This window comes from Fonsecaea pedrosoi (genome assembly GCF_000835455.1).
Source record: "Fonsecaea pedrosoi CBS 271.37 unplaced genomic scaffold supercont1.3, whole genome shotgun sequence".
In the NCBI taxonomy this organism is placed as follows: domain Eukaryota; kingdom Fungi; phylum Ascomycota; class Eurotiomycetes; order Chaetothyriales; family Herpotrichiellaceae; genus Fonsecaea; species Fonsecaea pedrosoi.
Genome location: NW_013550613.1, coordinates 3,300,446 through 3,320,061, shown reverse-complemented (window position 1 = coordinate 3,320,061; position 19,616 = coordinate 3,300,446). Strand labels below are relative to the sequence as shown.

The window sequence follows — 19,616 nt, the reverse complement described above, 5'->3', positions numbered from 1 at the left end:
TCTTGCTTGATCTTATACGGCTCGCCATAAAGTGGAGCGAGACACGATCATCTATGTACGAACAAGAAATCATCAGTGTCAATGACAGTGGAGCCATTATTGGTCGTGTTTTTCTTTTGCGCTTTGTGTTTGAACTCAGCCTTGCGCAGTTTCGAGGCTGCGCTAAGCTACAACCACCGCCTCTGCCTTCCTCCTCGTAGAGCTGTTCACAACACCATGCCTGTAAACCCCAATGCAGCCAGGTATACAAGGCATTCCCTCCTTCAAAGGCACCATCGACTACTTCTCCAGGGGATAAGCCGACCAGGCGCGCCGGTCAGCGATATGTTGCACACCACCAACGCACCACCAGGTCACGGAAAACCCGCGAGGGAGAGGACAATTGAGGCGTCCTGCCCCCAAGAATCCACGTCGACTCTTCTGCAACGCCTGAACTGCTTCATCTAGGCAAGGATAGCGGTCCGCTACACCCGCCCTCTCACGAGCCATGGTTGGACAAAATATGTGCGATGCTGCTGGTGTACAGCCGCATGGGTCAAAACAGATCACGATCTTACCGTGAAGAGTAAAATTCCTTGTAATCAGCACTGCAGTGAGGGATTCAAGAAGCGATAAATGTCCCACGATGTCAGCGCCTTTCAGTCTCCCCCTTCCCAAATCTCACTCTCTAGCAGGCACAAAAGGAAGAAGGTAAAAAGATTCGAACGAGGAGCAAGCAACAAGCGCCCATTTCTACAATCTTCTTTCGTCAAGTCGAGGTGTCGTTTGCAGGCATCATCTCGTCAAACACAATGGCGGAATCTATTACTGGGCAGCTGGACCACCTTCGCTCGCTGCTGTCCGAGCCCGAAGTCATCCTCCCAACATCAGAGCGGTACGACTCACATACTTCGACATGGGCGGCCCAAAAGAACCTGCATCCCCGTCTCGTCGTCCGACCGGGCTCAACACAGTCTCTGTCAAAGGTCCTGCAATACCTGTCGACTTCGGACCTGGACATGGCGGTCCGCAGTTCCGGGTATGGCTCGGCCTCGGCCAGGGACGTGCTCATCAGCATGGAGGCGTTCGACGAGTTCAGCTGGGATCGCGAAAAGGAGATCTTGACACTGGGCGCGGGACAGCTCTGGAGGGATTACTATGAGAAGATGGACCGAGTGGCTCCAGAATATCACGGTATATGACGACGACGTGGAATACCCCACCCCCCTTGTTCCCTCGAAAACAAAAAAACACAATGGTGAAGTGATTGAATCTCGGCTAACTGAACATTCCTGTCTCCCCGTGATGAGGAAAATAGTCGTCGCTGCACGTACACCAGCTCTGGGAATCGGGGGCAGCATCCTCTCGGGAGGCTTCTCCTGGCTGGCCCGCCAATACGGCAACACGTCAGACCCGGCCAACATGCTCGACGCAGAGGTCGTCAAGATGGACGGGACTGTCCTCTGGGCCTCGCAGGATCCCGACCTGCTGTGGACCTTGCGCGGTGCCGGCGCGAGTTTCTGCGTCGTCACCAAGTTCAAGCTGCGTGCCTACCCGTGTCCCCAGGACATCTACGCTGGGCCCATCATCGTCCCGCGGCGCCAGCTCGCCCTCGTGGCCAGGGGCATTGCGTCCATGAACACCCGCTCGGAGATTCTGGCACCCCAGGTCTCGATGGACCTGTACGTGGTGAAGAAAGAACAAGCGGCGCACATGGGCGCGACGGAAGATCTGCTGATCGTGCAGGCGTTCGACGCTCTGGGCCGTGAGCACGGCCGGTCGGAAGAAGGGTTCAAGTGGGCGCTTGATATTCCTGGGGCGATGGACATGACACGAGTCACCAATCTACGCGGTGTCTCGCAGATGCACGGTAAGTTTGTTGGCTCTCTGCGCCCAAAATCCATCTCATAAATGCCTCATCTCGCCCAACACTTTTCTTTGCGGCAGCCCAGATAAAAGACAGGTGCAGCAGAAAGAGATACATGGCTGAGGGGGAAGTCAATCACTACATCGATGCTTTGTAAAAAAAACCCCCAAAGAAAAGAAGAAATACTAACATATCCAACCCCCAACGTGCCACCTCTACGAGGTTGGCCCAGGGGGTTTCGCTGATCAATAGAACAAACCACCGCTCTCAAAGGCCGATTCAAGACACTGTGGCAGCCCCTGATCGTGGAGACACTGAGCGAAGAAACGATCCTGGGCGCGGTGCACTGGTTCGACCACGTCGGCGCCACCGGCGACCGCTCGATCGCCAACAGCGCACAACTCGTCTTCGAGTGTCTCTGCACGCGGGACTCGACGAGCGGCGCCGGGGCATCGGCCTGGCCGCGGCCGCTGGGGATGAAGAACACGATCATCTGCGCGGCGGGGTGTGATGCAACAATTGGTGCTGCTGCTGGGGGCAAAAGCACAAAAGCCGAAGAAGGGAGTAATGGAGGCGGTGGCGGTGATGATGGTGACCACGACGACAGCGACAAACTTACCACAGCGCGACAACTCCTCCACGACGCCCCGCGCATCGTCTTCGACGGACACGGCGACCAGAGGATCCGCTACGCGCCGAACGCGCTGGAAGAGTACCATGACCTGAAAGATGTGAGTGACAATGCCAGACTCATCCCATCCCATCACATAGTTCCCGCGCTCTCTCAACCTGATAATCACACACACACACATACACACATTCATTCCCTCTCTCCACACCTCTCCCTCTTCCTGAATATCCTGAACTTCTCAGGAAACGGATAATAGAAAAAGAGAAGGAGAATCCCCACTGAACAGCACGACGACACTCTCTTCGACATCCTATTTTCCCTTGAGTTTTCCGCTATTATTCCCCCCTGTCCCTCTTTTCCCCTAGAGTACTAAACTACTTGCCTACCGAGCTCCTGAGTACTTGTGATTATTAACCTTCTTTCCGTGTTAACCCACTTCCTAGGTCTACGCCGAACATCTCCCCAAACTGCTCGCACTGAAGAAACTGCACGATCCGCGGAACAAGCTCAAGGGGCCGATCAATTACGTCTCCTGATCTCTCCCTCCAACACAACATGACCGTGACCGTGACCATGACCGTGACCATGACCGTGACCATGACCGTGACCATGACCGTGACCATGTCCCCCACATATCATATCGAAGTGTTGTACTACGAAGGCCAGGGTGAGGGCGAGGGCGAGCGTGGTTTATTGAGTGAGAGTGTATATGACATCTCTATCTCATTCCGAGGTGGACGGTGATTGTCACTGGCACTGGCACTGGCCTGGAACTGTGAATAAGACTAAGACTGGGAACTGAGACTTGACCGAGGCCAAAAAAAAAAAAAAAACAAGAACCACATCAAGACCGCCGGGTTGTTCTACTCTGGTATTTCGGAAAGGGGATAGAGGACCATATCGGAGAAAATATGTTGTTCCAGAGCTTAAGGAAACGACGGACAGAGTTTGAGAGAAAGGAAAGAGACCATCGTCTGATACAATGTCAATGCTTCAATGCTCCAATGTCTCTGAAGCTATCAAGCTATGTACCAAGGCGTTGCTGTCCTCGACTCTCATGGCCTTGTCTTCTTGCCCTGTCACCCGGCTCATGAAGCGCACCTGTCTTGTCTTGTCCAGCCTCGTCTCGTTGTAGTTACCTAAGCAAGGTGGACGCTGTGTTGGACTCCTCAGTAACTTGTAGCTAGACCTCCGAAAGCTCTTCTTGTCCTCATAACTCTCAGACCGCTTCCTCATGCAAGTGCTTCGCCTCCATAGTACACCATGCTAGCGCCGAACCATCACGGAGATTCTCTATTTCCGCCCACACAAGTATCAGCCTCTCTGACTTCTGCCGTCCCGTGCGTTCCTTGAGCATGCACAGCTACCCTCGCCCTGTCAGAGACAATTGGTCGATTGTGGATTCATCATTTTCCCACGTGGAATGTGCCCCGTACACAACGTGCAGAGACGGTACATTCTGTTGTCCCGTTCTTCCTGAGAAATACCACACCAGCTGTCAACAAGCTGATGCCAGTCCTTTCCACAGGGGCAATAGTTGCGACCATATCCGCTCTTGGTGTTGCCCATCTCTAGAACTTGGTAAGGTACACTGTCCGGATAGATGCCCGAGGCTTTGTTTAGCCGGTGCTGCAGGTAAATTAGCACATGGAACATGGCGGCACAGAATGTGCAGAGGTGATAACCATTGCCGGGCGATAGAACCTCGTGACAGTCACATTCGAGATATTTATCGATATTCCTCAAGCCTCGTATATTTTCTGCAATGGATGGCATGCCCTGCGCCTCGAATTTATAGAGCTCTCGGGAGGGATTCTCGGAGCACTCTCGACAGAGTGGAACGATTCGAGCATGATCCCATATACAAACGCTCAGTGAGAGGTAGACATCGAGAGCGCATTTCGAGCAGACCATAAACTCAGAACCGTGTAACCCGTGCAAATCCACCAATACTGGCTGTGGTCCGTCATTCTGTAGCAGCCGTACTGCAGCTCGTATCGAGTTGGTCGAAAGCGAAGATATCTCCATCACAAGCTGCAGCTGGATCAGGCATTCCTCAATATCAGACAGGGGGAGGTCTCGGATTTTCAGCCTGTGGCCAATACATTCGAAGAATTCCAAAGGCCCTTCACGGTGTATGTTAGATTTCGGTGGTAGTCCTTGATCTCGCTCCGTCAAGCCACATCCTTTCCAGCTCATTGCACCTTCGAGTTCTTTGCATCCGCCCTCACTGTGTACGGCATGAGATGATTTTACCGCCATAAGTCGTGGCATTTCTGGTAGCGAATTCTGGCATCTAACTCGCAAGTCCTTGACGCTGAATGCTAAGGTGCCAAAAGGCAAAGGTTGACTCAATGGCTCCCACTTGGGCCATGGTTCGATACCAGGAATGGTAGCTGCAAGTTCTGCAAGCCAGTGATAGTCTTTCCTATCAAAGTTCTGGACGAGCGACGACAACAGGATCGGATTGTTGAAAATGATCTGAAGGCCACTCTGCCTTGGCTTCTGTAACGTTCTCATTTCCAACACCATACCTTTGGTTCCAGATGAGACCGATTGGTTAGAAGGTCTGCCATCCATGTTGACTGTCCTTCTTTTGACAGCCTCGTCGCTTACTGTACCGAGACGAATCGGGTCGACGGCAAATGTATTCTCATGGCTCAAGCAAGATGAAGATAGCCTCGGATCGTGTGTAAAGCTTTCGATCGCTGCTTTCAATAGCTGGGTAGAATATTCTGGCAAATTGGACCTTGCCTCTTAGTGAAATGATTGGTAAAGGTGCAGTTGACAAAAGGTCAACGGATAGATTCTTTTGGACAACTGCTGAGACCATTGAGTGGCACTCAATACGAGTAGAGTGATTCTGGAGAAAAGTAATTGAGGGACCGAGAGGAGATGAGATGAGATAGAGGAGCAAAATCTACCTATTCTGTAAAGAGAATGGCCTATATCTGCTGTCAAGGCAACTTATTATGAATTTCTTTTCTGGTCAGAGCACCTCGTCGCTTGTGTCAACTCAATAACCAGCTGAATATGGCGCAGTCGGGGTCGCATGATCCACACTCTGCTGCGCTGAATGCATGATTTTGTCCATGGGGAGTTAGTTTCGAGCGTACAGCAGGGAAATTAGACATACCAGCGTATTGATTGAACCTTGGACCTAAGTCGATTGACCCAGACGTCCCTGCTCTACCGACTTTCATGCCTGAACTGATGGCACTGTAGCTTTGGGCTGGATTCACGACTTTGCTCGGGCGGTTGTGCTGGCGATGAGATGCTGATCCTGGCAGATGATGACCACCTGCTGAAAGCTGAGAACGTGAAGCTGTTGTTGGCAAACCGGAGTGATTGACACCCAAACTAGGCTGGTTTGGCAAGGCTGTCCGTTGCAAAGGGGTTCCTGAAGTAGCCAGCACATTTGCTGCCGCGGGTTAGCACAAGCAGTATGTTGGGTTCTGGCCACCTACAGATCCTCGATATCCGCGGCCTCTCGAGCGGTAACATGCCCCTCTTTTCGCTGCCACTAAGACTGCTCCCGGACCGTTGGTGTGGATGAAGTCGTTCGTGACCTTCTTGAAAGCGCCCATGTCTAGGAGCTGGCCTTTCTGCTGTCTGGGGAGGGTCTTGTGGGCGAAAGGCTTGTCCCAAGTCAACGACCGACTGCACCCTCTCGGTTTGCGGCAAGGTAGAAAAGGACTGTAATGTCTGAATTACATCGTTCTTGGCGAGTGGCTCCATCTTCTCCAACATGACTTTCTGTTTCAGAGTATCGTAGAGCTTCTGGGTCTGTGCTTGCTTCCTGCTCTTGTCCTGATACTGGTCGTAAAGTTGCGTATACTTTTGTTGCAATGATTGTACATCAGTAGAGAGTTCTGTGCACTGATTAGCGGACTCTTCGTCGGTGGATATATCTAGAGTTTCGTACGCTGATTCTGTGTCTCCAGAGCTTGGATTCGAGAATTGCCATCATTAACAGTCCTTTCAACCTCTGCATTGAGTTGGTGGAACCTGTGCGTCAGGTTTTTAGCAATGTGTTGCTGATATGCACTGTCACTCTCGTCAGAAAGGTCACTTCGCAGATGAAGCATTAAACGTCACAGTTCCTGAGCCTTTTGGTATGTCCAGAAAGAAAGCGCCGTCTGGGCACACTCCATGATGGTTGCGGGGTCGAGGCCACAAAGAAGGCTGGTCTTGAAGTCTTCGGGTGGATTTATCAGATTGCGGACTGCATCGTGGGCATTTGGTAGGGCGGTCTTGCAAACAGGACATCGACGCTGATTCCGGGGTGCTGTCGACAAGCCAGTCTTCTCGGCGCAGGGTATGCAAAAGATGTGCCTGAGACGGATTAGAACGACGGCGAGAAGCAGAATGACTGTAGGAGGAACATGCGCGCAAGTTGTAGCAATTGCCTCCGCCGTGAGTGCAGCTCGACAACTGCCCCCCTGCTGATTGTTGCACCGCAAGTGCTGCTCCATTGCTCTGTGTCGAGGAGACGAGGTATGGTGAATGGCTGAACGGAGAGTAGTTAGATGAGCAGCGGAGATATCGCAGTGTGTATAGGTATGGGTAAAAGACACGGGCTGCCGCGATGTCAGCCACTGCCACGTCTGCGCCAATTGAGCGATGACGATCAGGTTCAGTCTTGTCTGCACTTGCCCCGTGTCCTCACAAAGCACCACTCTATCTTCCATGAGATGTGCATCCTGAAATTTCATTAACGGGTAAAATTGCTTCGATTCATCAGTGGTCATCAGGTCCATATCAACCAAAGAAAAAAGCATTGCCTTGAGCATCCCTTCTGCCTCCCTTTGCGATCTCCTCAAACTCCTTCCCAGCCTTGAACTCCTTCCATACAATCGCGGGATAGATGTGCTTGTTCCTCTCATACCACCTTCGATCCACCACTTTGGTCCGTGTTGGGTCGTCATTATGCCCTTCCAGCACCTCTTGCGTCTTTCCAGGCACTCGTAACAGAGCATTGGTCTCGATGTCTTGTCTGCCTGGGTTAGTCTTTCTGACATCCGCTGTCCCAGAGTACTCGAACAGCAGCTTCCCTTCCCTACTCGGATCGGGAATCTTGTTCGCAATGAAATAGTAGAACTCATAGTGATGGGGAATGATGACTTCGCCTCGCACGAGCATCAAGTCATCGACACCCACGCGTGCCCACTGTTTCCTCGAGTCCTCCCTGCGCCTCTTCTGCATGGCACTGCTCCCACCGCCGACAGATCCTGAGCCAGAACCAGAGACGCCGAGTTGAGCTCCCACCTTTCTACACCTGTCCAAGAACAACCACACATGATCACCCTTTTTGACTCTTACGCTGCCACCTGGCACATTCGCGCCAGCCTCGTAGAATACAAAGGGGATCTCAATCTCCGTCTCCTTTACCCGATCTTGGATTTCAAGGAATTCTTTCCGTAGTCTTTCTCGTTCCAGAGCCTCAGCGGCTAGTGCCGCTTTTGTGATTGCTCGGGGAGGAGGGAGAGTCGAATTGGGGTTGGGGGTTAGTTTGCGAGTGATGGAGGATGGTTCAGGCGACGGTTCGGTTGACGGTCTCGAACTTCGCACTGCGGGCGACGAGACGGTACTTCCGCCCTCTGCGTCCTCGTCTTCGTCGCCCCCAAACGATAATAGCCCTTTGCCTGCAATCTTTTTCTTCTTTAACTTCTTACTCGGAGGTCCGTCCTGGTCGGGTTTTCGTGTCGCCGCTGCACTGTGCTTTGCAAATTAGCCCCGCCCGTGAAGCGCTTGAGAGGAAAGAAACCATGAACCACACGAGACAAGGCGGGGTGGATGGCCAGTGCCTGTGCCTCGAGAATAGCAAGGAACTATTCAACTCACCCGTCACTTTCGGGCGTCCTCGTCCTGGATCCTGCCGCTTCTCTCGCCTCTTTCTCTTTCAGTTCCAACACATCTGCACGCCTCTTACGGAAGTCCGCCAGGTTCACCAGGCCGACAGTTTGCGACTTCAGCAGGTCTTCCGCGGTAGCAGACTGCGCCGCGAAGGCGCGTGGCGTCGAGGTTCCAGAGGGGGGGTTGGACATGTTTGTGATCTGGTGGTGGAATGCGGAGGTGGTAACACATGCCACAATGTCTAGGCAGGAAAAGAGAATGCACAAACAGGTGCGCATCCGGCTCTTCTACTGAAATCTACTGTCGGTCCTTTTTCAGCCAATCAAAAACTACCAAACTCAGCCTTGCACTTTTCCGAGTATTGCGTTGCTTGAATACAACCCCCGACACCATCGATTGATTCTTTCACTTCAGATCTCATGGCGAGAAATATTGATTGATTTTCATCTTCAGAGATAGTGGTAACTATCCGTATCAGTAGTGGATTTACGACCGTGAAACAAAGCTCCCAAAACTTTTCCTACTATACAGTAACCAATTATCCATCATTCCTTCGTCAGAGAGGTTCTGAGATCCTTTACTGCAATGTAATTTGTTACCTCACATAGCATCTGATCTTCCGACATGTTCAATTCTTCTCAGTCCTGTACGTCGCGGTCAGACGACAATATACTCACCCTGGTTTTTCTCCATTCTCATAATAGTCGTAAACCTGAAGCCAGTTTCGTCATCCACATCTCCAAAGGAGTCCGCATACTTGCTGCTGAACAGACTCGGTTTCTTCTTCTCGTCATAATTGCGCCACACCTTCTCCAAAAGCTCCAAGCAGCTCTTGTTGTTAAGGAAGCCACTGTCCTTCTGGATATCAAGGCATCGTTGGCGAATCACGTCACGATCAGGGTCGTCGACGCATTCGCTGCCTGTAATAAACAAGGGCCAGAGAAGGTACACATCCGACTTGACAGCTTTGATGTACTTCAGACATTCTTGTACCCATCCACGGATGGCCAAGTCCGTACTGGGGACTTGTGGATGGGCCAAGCGCTCGGTATATAACAGCGCAGAATATCTGAAGGACTCAGATATATTCCCGAGGTCGACGCGCTGCTCATCGGTCAAGTAAGGCACTCCAAGGTTGGGGCGTTCGTGAAGACTTGAAGCCAACTGCCAAGCTAGCAAGGCCTGTCGAATTTCCCTCCATTCTCGCCAGAACTGTGTCTTCACATCGGGTTCTGTCACTTTGCTGGAGAACAATTCGTCATCCTCAGCGATCCGCATCCATCCATTGCCGTCGAACTTGCTGTAGTCAAAGTGCAGTGCCGAAGACATCGTGGGCACCGGTCGAGACACAATAGCAGGACTTTCCTCAACTGATTTGCCTTGGCTCAACACATTCAGCCTACCCAGTTTGGCGATTATCTTGAACAAATTACCGTCACAACCAGCAAGATTCTCCAGCGCCCATTCTTCGTCTGACAGGGCGGACACGTCCAGGTGGTAGCCCTGGAGCTGTCCCTCGCGATCGTTGACCGTGGCAGTCATTGCATCAAACCAGGTAAACATCCGTGTGAACCATTTCGCCTCCCTCGTATTCAACCCCGAGTCGTTTTTGCGCATGGAAAGAAGTTTTTTGACACCAGCGAATTGTGTGCGGAACTTTGCAATCCCTGAATCACAGATGTGGAATAGACACAGGATAAGCAGTGTGGCCAGAATCGAATCGTCCATCCGTTGAACAGGATCAGCGAGTTGCATATTGAGAGATTGAATAGCAATGCCTTTATGAAGGGATTCCTCACGTGCTTGCTCCTGCGGAGTCAACAGGCCTGCCTCATGCCAGTCCTCTTTCGTAAGGGTGAGGTGGGCCATGGACGACCTCCTCGCTGGATCTGTCTTGCCCGTCGATAATCCAGTTTCCCGCCGCTGTCTTAGGTTACTTGCTGCCAATGCGGCTATCGCGTGTTGAAGCGTTTCGCTCTTCCCCGCCAGCCGCAGAATCTGAGTTCGATATGGGTTGGAAGGGCCGTCAAAGGCCACAATCACAGGCGAGATGACCTCAGTGTAGTATTGTATCAAATATTGCATCCGTGGGGTTGCGCCAATAGCTGTAATACCTGCAAAGGGTGAGAGCGAGAGGCTGTAGTCGTGCAGCGACCACTGAGGAAAGCCAACCGCAGAATCATCTTCCACAATGGCACATTCGTTTTCATACGCGACTCGACGTACTTCTTCAACCTCACCGTCAAGAGCATCGTCAATGCTCTGGGGAAGGACTTGTTCCATTCCTTGTGGTAGAAGTGCCGAAACATCTAGTTCGTTGCTGAAAAGACGGTCGTCCTGTCTCTGGTAAATGGAAAACTGCCCCTGCTCAGGAAACGACCCACCAAATGGGGATGTGACTCGAGGAGACTCGGTATAAGGAGGCAAAGTAGCCGGCACACCCATCGAGTCGTGGTTTAAGACGCGTCCAAAGTATGCTGATTCGGGCGACGGTGGAGAGTGTGACATCGGTGACACTCGATCGCTCCTGCTATATACAGTACTGGGCCGTCGAAGACCGTCACCAACAGGGGCTCCGTGGACAACAGACGGTGCCCAAGACGCAGCCGTATACGGAGAGATTCTCGGCGCTATTTTGACTCCGGGCACTTCTGGTGGAGGGCTCCATGGACTAGTAGCCGTGGCATAAGAGGGCGTAATCGGAGGCGGATGAGATAGACCAAATTGGAAGGCTACGTTGCCGTTGGTGGCTGATTCTGGGGATTGCACTTCCGAGGAGATGGTGGGGCGAGCATCTGGGGAAGCATTAAGAATGTGTTGCAACTGAGGTACGCGGGAAGATGGTGGTGGTAATGTCCTCTTCTTCGGTCTGGGCGGTGAATTGGATGCGGACAACTTCTGAGTGCCAGCAATGGGTAGTGAAAGGCCTCGAAGCTTGCCTCTGCTTGCTACTCCATTGCCCCAGGTTAATTGAGTTTTGTAGCCAGCACAGTCCTTGCCATCGTCCAAGCATCGGGAGCAGTACGGTCTCCGTCGGTCGCATTGAACACTCCGACTTGTACAGGTGAAGCAGTCCACGGCCGCACCAGCAGCAGGTGCGCGTTTCCTCCTCTTCCGTGGGGCAACCACACTTTCGTTGTCTGCCGGCGCTGGCGCAACATCCTGTGGTGTGGCGAACTGAGAGCTTGACATGACCATCAACAGCGGTTGCAGTCTCGACGTGTAAGCTGGCAATTGGGGGAACAAGCAGTAGGAATGGAAGGATGTAAGGACGTCATGCACAGGCTCGAGTTCGTCAGTTCAACCTCGTTCGAATAGTGGGCGAATTCCCAAGATCCGCATTCCGGAGAATATATCGGTCAGGTCATGCGATGATAGGAATATGTGAGATTGGAGCGAAAGTAGCGAGGAAAGGAACAGGAAACAAGAACCAGCGGAAGAGATCATGAATCTAACGGCAGCCGACCCCCCATAAGGCATAGGTGTATGCACCCAGAAGAGATCTACAATGCAGAGAAGGATAACGGCGGCATAGAATCGAAGGCGTCGAATGCGTGGAAGATGGATTGACAATTGAGAGAACTGGAGAGGAGATGGCGAGATGGCTGCGGGAGTGGGTGGTGGACTCGACTCCGAGGCCAATCAAGGTGCCCTTGCGCCCACCCCTAGCAGGCTACTATACCCCTCTGAGGTGCCTCCCCGCAGGTCCCTATCGCCCTTGCGGCCGCCCTGGAGAAAGTATTGATAGGCGGTCCATGCCACCCCAAGCCAGATTTCAGCCAGTCCGCAGTTGTATCACAGCTGACAGGAAGGGAAAGACTGCCGGGGGCGGGGAGACTGTAGGTCAAAATCTCCTCACCACCAAAGTCATGATGCCATTATTACCCATTGAGCCAGTCTTCCTTGTGCGCGCTTTACGCTCTACTCGCCCTTGATATTCTCAATCGATTAGCCCTCTGACATCCTCGGCTAGACCAAGGGAACAGCACAAAACCTCACTGGGTGTGACGCTGTTATCTTGCAGACAACAAATCCGACAGGGCTGCCCAAGTCCTCCACCACTAAGATTAGAGCCTGGACAAGTCACACCACAAGACAAGCATTGGTGGAATCTGCCCTAGGCTCGCTGGCACCTCTCTCGTACAAGGCTATATTCCGTCCTCTGGGAGAGCCTTCTTCCCGCGAGCACCCTCATATTCGAATGTCATCGAGAAGAGGGAAGAACAAAGGCAGCTATTATTGCGAATGACAAACCTCGGATTGAATGAAACCCTGTCCTTGCCACCATCCCCATGTTATTCGAGGCCCGTTGTGTACGAGTAATTTCGGAGGAGCATACATAGCTTCCAGGAAGTGTGGTGGATGTCCTTTCGCGATCTGGTCTTCCTCTAGCAAGCCCCGCCGGCTCTCAGGGCCGTCAAGCCCGTGTGGTGCGTGGTCCACTCGACAAAGACGGGGTTCTCAGACACAATCCACTTCTTGGTACGCTACCCGCACCCAAGGATTCGGCTAATGTCTAGCTTGTACAAGTACAAGTACGAGTACAACATGAGGGAGGACGGAAATCAATTGCGCCGCGTTCCACTCATTTGTAGGTACGAGCAAGGCCCGCGAGAGACATTCATCTTTTTTGTGAGATCGATTACCTAGGAGGAGGAAGCCAGACATTCACTATGGCGATGGCCATTTGTCCACTCTCCACGAGTCTTTGTTGTTTGCTTCCTGCTATTTTCGTACCCCAACTTTCCATATTGGTGCAGCCACAAATGTCTTGGGTCAATCTTCGAAACACCTGGTGTCTGGTTTGCAAACGCCCAATGTAAGCCGCAAGGCCCCGCTACAGCCTCGAGGCCTCATCAATCCCATGGTCCATGCGCCGTCGGTGCCATCAGGCTGTCAGCGCCGGTGCCAAACGTGGTGCGACCGGGGCACGAAATTGCCGTCCGGGGTTTGAGTTGGGCCAACCCCATGTGCAATTCTATTCTTGCAGGGGTCTGCCGGCAAGCCAAAGCCTCGCGGACCTCTCTATTTGCGGTTCGTTGAGGACATTTGTTGGGGTTTCTGTTACATTTGTATGCCTATCCCGTACCGGGTTGTGATATGAAGTCTCATACAGGTCCGAGTGCTGTGAGTGACAGTGCTCACACCGCCTTCGAGGGGTAGGACTTGTACAAGTGGAACATCACTGCCAAGACAGCAAATTCCATATATGATTAGATCTGAGAATTTTAAAGCAGCCCAACAACTAAATGAATTGGGCTAGTGCATATTGGCTTGTATTTTGTGCATGACCGATACTATGTACCGAGTATTCGGATCGCACAGTACATACTTTGACCTTCACACTTCTCTAATGTCCCTTACAAACACCGGCATCCAGATGGAAAGCTATCACCGCTTGACTAATCGCGCATCAGCTGCCTTCATGGATCGTCAATGCCTCAAATTGATTGGCAAAGCCTCCTGTAAACTCACTCCTCTCCTCAGCCATCATCCTCATCTCCCCCTTCCTAGGTTGCCTCACACCAAGCCCGGCCACGGCTGAGACTCGTTCATCCGGCGACGGTGTCTGCTCTTTACCCAGCAAGTCCTCGATTTTCCAAGCAATCCTTTCAGCGCCCTGTCGTGCCCCGGCTAGATTGGCAGCGCCGGGACCAAGCCTCAACCCTGCAAGACCACCAGTCAAGAATAACGGGATGTCGTCGCGCCACATCAAGTCATTGGTAAGAGTAGGTAACCCATTGATGGACTCAACAGGATATTTATGCAGCATGTGCTGCAGACAGGGCACTCTCTCGACGTTCGGAGCAGCTCCGGTAGCATATATGATGTGATCGATGCACAGAGGGTCGTTATCTGGCTCCGATGACAATGTGATGGACCATGTCCGGCTTCCTGCGCACCACAATCCGTCCTTGATACGAGTGTGCGTCAGGATGGCTAGGCGACTGTTTAAGACGTGCCTTTTGAGAATCCTGTCAAACTTGGGTGTTATGCTGCCGCCGTTTCGAGCATCTTTGAGTAGCTCGAAGCGCTCTGTCGGACCGTCAGTGGCTGGTATTCTCGTTCTGATGACAGCTTACCCTGATCACTATCTGCCGACCAGAACACCGACATTTGCTGGTTGCGCACTTTGGACACCCATTCCAGGTCGACATCGAAATGCTTCAACTTATAATCTCCCCTGAGCAACAGCCATACCTTGGTTACGCCACAACAAATGATTAGGTCTGCAATTTGAGCGCTTGTTAGTCCACCACCAACCACCACAACCGAGGTTGGTAACCCTTGCTCGATTTTTTTCAGAAGATGCTCTGGAAGATAGTGTCCGCTTGCTTGGTCGAAGCAGTGGCAAACGCTCCCAACGTCCGCGCTCAGCTGAAGGTTGCTGTCGAGGGGAATGCAAGGCTTACTGCCAGGACCAACAGCGACAACGACGATTCGGGAGAAGATCGCTCCTTGGTCCGTGGTCAAGGTAAATCCTTCTGCGTTAGTCAAGCCGCCGAGATCGCCGTACTCGACATTCTCAACCTTTGCTCGTACCACGAGGTTCCGAAGCCGATATCTATCCACGATGTCGCCGCAAAAATCATTGAAGAGCGCTGCCGAGGGGGTAAAGTAATCTATCCGGTCTCGGTCATCGATCCGGAGGTGCTGTGCGATTCTTCTATAGAGATGTGAGCTCCTAACAATTGTCTCCCAATAAGTTTTCTTCTGGTACAAGCTCACTTCTGCCGCTTCTTCTTTATTCGATGCTTGCTGATCTCTTTGCCGGCCACGTTGGGAATTTCTTGCAACTCGTCCGTGCGGCAGTGGAGGTGGGAGAAGGCCAAGAGCGAATCTCTATCCCTCGGGTCCGGGTGGAAGAACAGTGGACTGCGAAGATGGTCGATCTGCAGCCTGCGGAACCTCTCCTGCCACGCTGACATCCACTCGTGAGAATGCGCGTCGAGCACAATCATCGATCTGGCCGGGACAGTGGACATGTTGCTCCTCCTCATGTTCGACTGGGTGGCTTTGTTCTGGGACCTGCGTTGTTCGTTTTCAATCGTCTCGCGCCGATTGAACCTCCTCCAGTACCGAGCATGCTCATCGTTGGTGAAGAGGGCTGAGGGAGTCGCTTCGCGCAACCGCGCCGCCACGGCCAGTCCGCACGGCCCTGCGCCAATGATGGCTACATCGTACACCATCTTCACACTGCACTTATGTATGGGGAGATGCAATGTCTGGAAAAGATATTCAGAGGAAACAGAGCTGACAAGAGGCAGATCATATCGGATGTGATTGAGGATGTTTAACGGCTGCTCTTTACGGAGCACGTGGCCGATGCCGTCCATCGCCGTGCCCTTAAGGTCCTCAAATCTCATGGTGTGGACAGTTGAGTACTCGTAAAGGCAAAAGTGAGGACCATATAACTTCGTCTCGTGCGCTTTGAATGGTTTGGGGAACTTATTCTAGGTGAAATCCTCGCTATGGCAGGTGAAAAATCCTCTTCCAGAGATTTTGTTATAATTGGACACATATAGACGTATCTATACATAATTATGGGCTTTCTTTCCTTGCGTGTAGCGGCTAACAACCCCCGCGACGGCGAGATGTGCAGTGCGGGTTCATGGCTACAATTCTCCAGGTCGTGGTCACACAAATGCGGCTTGACAACGTGTATACACCACTACACACATAAGTGTTGTTCAAGCTTAGCCACTGAACAGCGCCGCAGTATCCCAAGCTCTCATCACGACTTTGTAGTGCTGATATTGATGTTCGCCTCACCAAGCTGCTCTCCGACACAAGTCATGAACCCCTGCAAGACTGAGGATCTAGGGATGTCGGCACTGATTTCCTTACTCTCGTTGATGCTGCGAAGAAGGCAGACAATCGGTGGGAAAGAGGAGACGTAAGAGTCGGTGAATCGGCGCCGTGCTGCATCGTATCCCGAGGGACATGCTTGACAATTTGCCCTGTTTGCTTATTAGCAGAGTATTGACACCAAAGGTTATTGATCTTCGGGGAGATCCTCGAGAGGCCGGTCGAAGCATTCCACCGCTACTCTGTTAGCGCGCTAGGCAAGTTGAAGACCGGGGGTGTTGGTGAAGTAGAGGTTGCTCGTTGCGTAGAGTCCAATGAGGTCCCATCTTGCAAGGAAGATGTGATCAAGGCTGATTCATGATGGTCGGAAAAGACGACATGCCCTTCGCCTGTGGTCCAGGAGACCAGGATGGTGGTGATCTTGAGCCTCGATAGTCCCTTTCACACCGAGGCTCTACTACATGCAAGATTTAGCGAAAGCCACTAGGTATGCATGAGTTCCCATTTTCCAGGGAGTTCCTAATAGTGGCACAGTTTGCGTGAGTGCCAGGTGAGATCCGAGAAATTTTTACTCATCCTTCATGGTGAAGTCATCGAGTTTTGGGGCTGCATCGTGTCTGCGCGAATTGTACACCAAGTTGCAACTGGCAAAGTCATCCTGCAACCCAACATAGCCTTGGGCGCGCCAGGGTCAGTGCAATTCTGAGGCATCGCAGGACTCAGAATCTTCTGGCAACCCCTTTGAGGCTCCGCCTTGTCGATTTCAAGTGGTTGTGTTGATATCAAGAACAGTCATAACTGCGTCAGTAAATTGTTATTACTGCTCAGTTGATACCCAAAATGGGAGCAGCTAGCGGATCGGGGCGATGCTGGCTTTTAGACCCGAACCCACGCGAGGTTGCCTCATTCCCAACGCAAATGGGTCAATGGGAAGAGTGCCGACAGCGTAGGTGCAGGATGAAGCAGGATGAAGCAGGATGCAGCAGATGGGAATGAGGCGGTAAGAAACGAGGCGCTTAGAGTGGTGGAAGAGCATGACAATGATGCCCGAACCAGCGCCAAGGCTAATGTAAAGCTGGCATGCGCTGGCACTCGCTCACTCGCTCCTTCCACTCAACACCATGGCCAAGACCAACTGGCCTGCAGAGGAACCTGCGCCGTGGTGAAAGGAGTCGGCCACCGACCCAAAGGTATTCAAGAGGTAAGGTAATATTCAGAACTACCGCAATACCGAAGATACAGAATCGTTGAACGTGACCTATCGACTAGCTCTGGCTAGGACTACAGAGACGCTTTTTAGGGACTCCCGATGCCGTGAGAGCCTACCACCATGCAAGGCGCAGACACAGCGAAGAGTGTGGGCGGATGGATAGACTGCTTCTCCAGGTGAGATGTTTGTGGCAAATACGAGTGACTGGTAGACACAACCCGTCGTCCCAGGTCGATTCGAGCTCATTTTACTTCATGCGCACTGCCGTGCCGCTGGGACAGACTCGACACAAGTCACATTCCTCCTAGACATGCTGATCCCCTTTCTCACCGGGTCCTTGATTGAAAGGTTGACTGCAGGACAGGGTGGGGGGATGATGTATGTCGTCTGCACAAGAGTGGGCGGGCAGCACCGCACGACACAGCACAGACACGAGTCACGTTTGTTTGTGCCATGTCAGCTCTTTGAAAAGACGCTTTGCGAGCCAATCGAGGGCTATCATGAAGATATACGAGTACCCATGTACGAGGACTTGGGGCACGCTACGGAAGACATTGGCTGGGAAGTCAGCTTCAGCCTTTCAGCTTTACAGGACAACAAAGCAGGCCTCTGGGTGGGCCTAGCGAGGCCTGACAAGGCTCGATCGTGCATATTCCAAGAACAATTGGATCTGATCACCGTGAATTTCAGCTGGGTTCGAATGACGGTCAAAAAAAATAACCTCATATTAGGACAACAATTGGTTGGCAGGATCACCAATCAGCACAGATTTGGTCAAGAATATGGACCAGGTTAGGGGAGGCGAAAACCTTCACTAGAGATCTTTGATATGGATTGGATGCCGTTGGTTCGCAAAGCAGTTTGCTGGAGAGCTGAGCTTAACCGAGTGACCCGCAGGTGTCTGAGACTCGTTGAGAACTTGATGTCAGGCGTAAACTTGACAAGATCTTGACCTGTCGTTGAACCCTACGGCCCCTTCAAACATTCCGTTGATAATAACTCACAGCCACGAGCCAACAAGAAGGCAAGTAGATAGGTATTGAGAGATAATTGACTACGTCGAGGCACCCATGGCAAGGAGGAGGCGTCGTATACACGGTGATGATGATGACGATGATGAATCCGTTGGATGATGCTATTTCTGCAAGATCTCGGAGGTCGCAAAAAAGAGCAGAGTTGGGTAAAGCGGCGGTCAATGATCGGAAAAACATATGAAGGAAACAGAGGGCGGCACCCAGGCGGACTGTACGGGGTACGAGGTAAGCTTACAATGCAGGGAAGCGGCGCAGTTCCCGTGACCCCTTTTCGGTGTCAATTGATCATATTTGGATGGTAGGAGTGGTCCAGGCATCAAGTAAAGGGCAGCTCTAGGCATGGTTAGCCCCTCCCGAGGCCTTCCAGAATGAAAAAGGACAGCGGGACACGGGCTTAAGCAGCGGCTCCCACGGACGAAGGGGGCAGTGAAGCACGGACTTCCATGACTCCCTAGGTAAAGCGCTGAGGGGTTTTGGGCATGTGCTGCGCTTGGATCATTAACCATGATGGTTAACCTGGTCAACCTGGTTTAACCCAAGCACCCACGATCAGGTAAGCCGGAAGCACCTATCCAAGCACCCACCAAGTACAAGCAGCTACAAAGTACAAGTATGACGCTGAACGAGGCCATTTTACATGCTTTAAGCCCTGGCATCATCATCATCAACCAAGACTCGGAGTGACCATCCTCCGCTCTCTCGGTCTCTATCCCACACTCATTTCCTATTCTTCCAAATCCCCTCATTGATTTTTTTTTTCACAGTCGCTCGCTCGGCTCAAGGTTTTCTCGCCACTATCATCGCTGGCGCTTCCATCATTACTCGTACTCTTCTTGTTTAATCAGCAACAATCGGACCAGGAACATCCGAATTGATTAGGCGACAGTTGTCTAATCCGCAGGCTGTCACAGTGTGATTGTCTGTTGTCCACTCATTCTTCTCAACTCGTCAAGTACAAGTAGTACTTCCACACTTTTTTTCGCCTCGTTCTTCTCACCTCCACCACCTTCGTCTCGTATCAGTATTTACCGTATATTACCTGTACCGAGCACCCCCTCCCTCCCAAGAACTTACCAAGTGGGCATCGCGGTCTCCTCTTGCTCTTTTCCTCTCGTCCTCTCATTCCCCCTCTCCTCTCGCCAGGGGGCGCTCCTTCGCAGCACGCTAGACCGGCCTCAACCCTTGATCCCTGCCACACGAGCCATCACAGTTGGGTTCACGGCACACGCC

General features: G+C 52.1%; 6 protein-coding genes across 6 annotated transcripts; 1 reads left to right on the top strand and 5 right to left on the bottom strand.

Annotated features, from left to right (window-relative positions):
* Nucleotides 1-791: 791 nt before the first annotated feature.
* Nucleotides 792-3,013, top strand: Z517_05125 (uncharacterized protein; the record flags this gene model as incomplete). The annotated part of the gene is made up of 4 exons (XM_013430452.1): nt 792-1,173; nt 1,298-1,849; nt 2,099-2,577; nt 2,921-3,013. The coding sequence occupies 4 exons, from the start codon at nt 792-794 to the stop codon at nt 3,011-3,013; spliced, it is 1,506 nt and encodes a 501-aa protein (XP_013285906.1).
* Nucleotides 3,014-3,854: 841 nt separating this feature from the next.
* Z517_05124 (uncharacterized protein) lies at nt 3,855-5,057 on the bottom strand (the record flags this gene model as incomplete). Its single annotated transcript, XM_013430451.1, has 1 exon — nt 3,855-5,057. The coding sequence occupies one exon, from the start codon at nt 5,055-5,057 to the stop codon at nt 3,855-3,857; it is 1,203 nt and encodes a 400-aa protein (XP_013285905.1).
* An 851-nt stretch (nt 5,058-5,908) lies between these two features.
* On the bottom strand, nt 5,909-6,952 carry Z517_05123 (uncharacterized protein; the record flags this gene model as incomplete). Its single annotated transcript, XM_013430450.1, has 4 exons — nt 5,909-6,115; nt 6,192-6,349; nt 6,403-6,524; nt 6,576-6,952. 4 exons carry the CDS (start codon nt 6,950-6,952, stop codon nt 5,909-5,911), a joined length of 864 nt encoding a protein of 287 aa, XP_013285904.1.
* A 286-nt stretch (nt 6,953-7,238) lies between these two features.
* On the bottom strand, nt 7,239-8,524 carry Z517_05122 (uncharacterized protein; the record flags this gene model as incomplete). The annotated part of the gene is made up of 2 exons (XM_013430449.1): nt 7,239-8,193; nt 8,322-8,524. The coding sequence occupies 2 exons, from the start codon at nt 8,522-8,524 to the stop codon at nt 7,239-7,241; spliced, it is 1,158 nt and encodes a 385-aa protein (XP_013285903.1).
* A 466-nt stretch (nt 8,525-8,990) lies between these two features.
* On the bottom strand, nt 8,991-11,525 carry Z517_05121 (uncharacterized protein; the record flags this gene model as incomplete). The annotated part of the gene is made up of 1 exon (XM_013430448.1): nt 8,991-11,525. One exon carries the CDS (start codon nt 11,523-11,525, stop codon nt 8,991-8,993), a length of 2,535 nt encoding a protein of 844 aa, XP_013285902.1.
* A 2,221-nt stretch (nt 11,526-13,746) lies between these two features.
* On the bottom strand, nt 13,747-15,700 carry Z517_05120 (uncharacterized protein; the record flags this gene model as incomplete). Its single annotated transcript, XM_013430447.1, has 3 exons — nt 13,747-14,369; nt 14,417-15,000; nt 15,063-15,700. 3 exons carry the CDS (start codon nt 15,698-15,700, stop codon nt 13,747-13,749), a joined length of 1,845 nt encoding a protein of 614 aa, XP_013285901.1.
* Between the last annotated feature and the right edge of the window lie 3,916 nt (nt 15,701-19,616).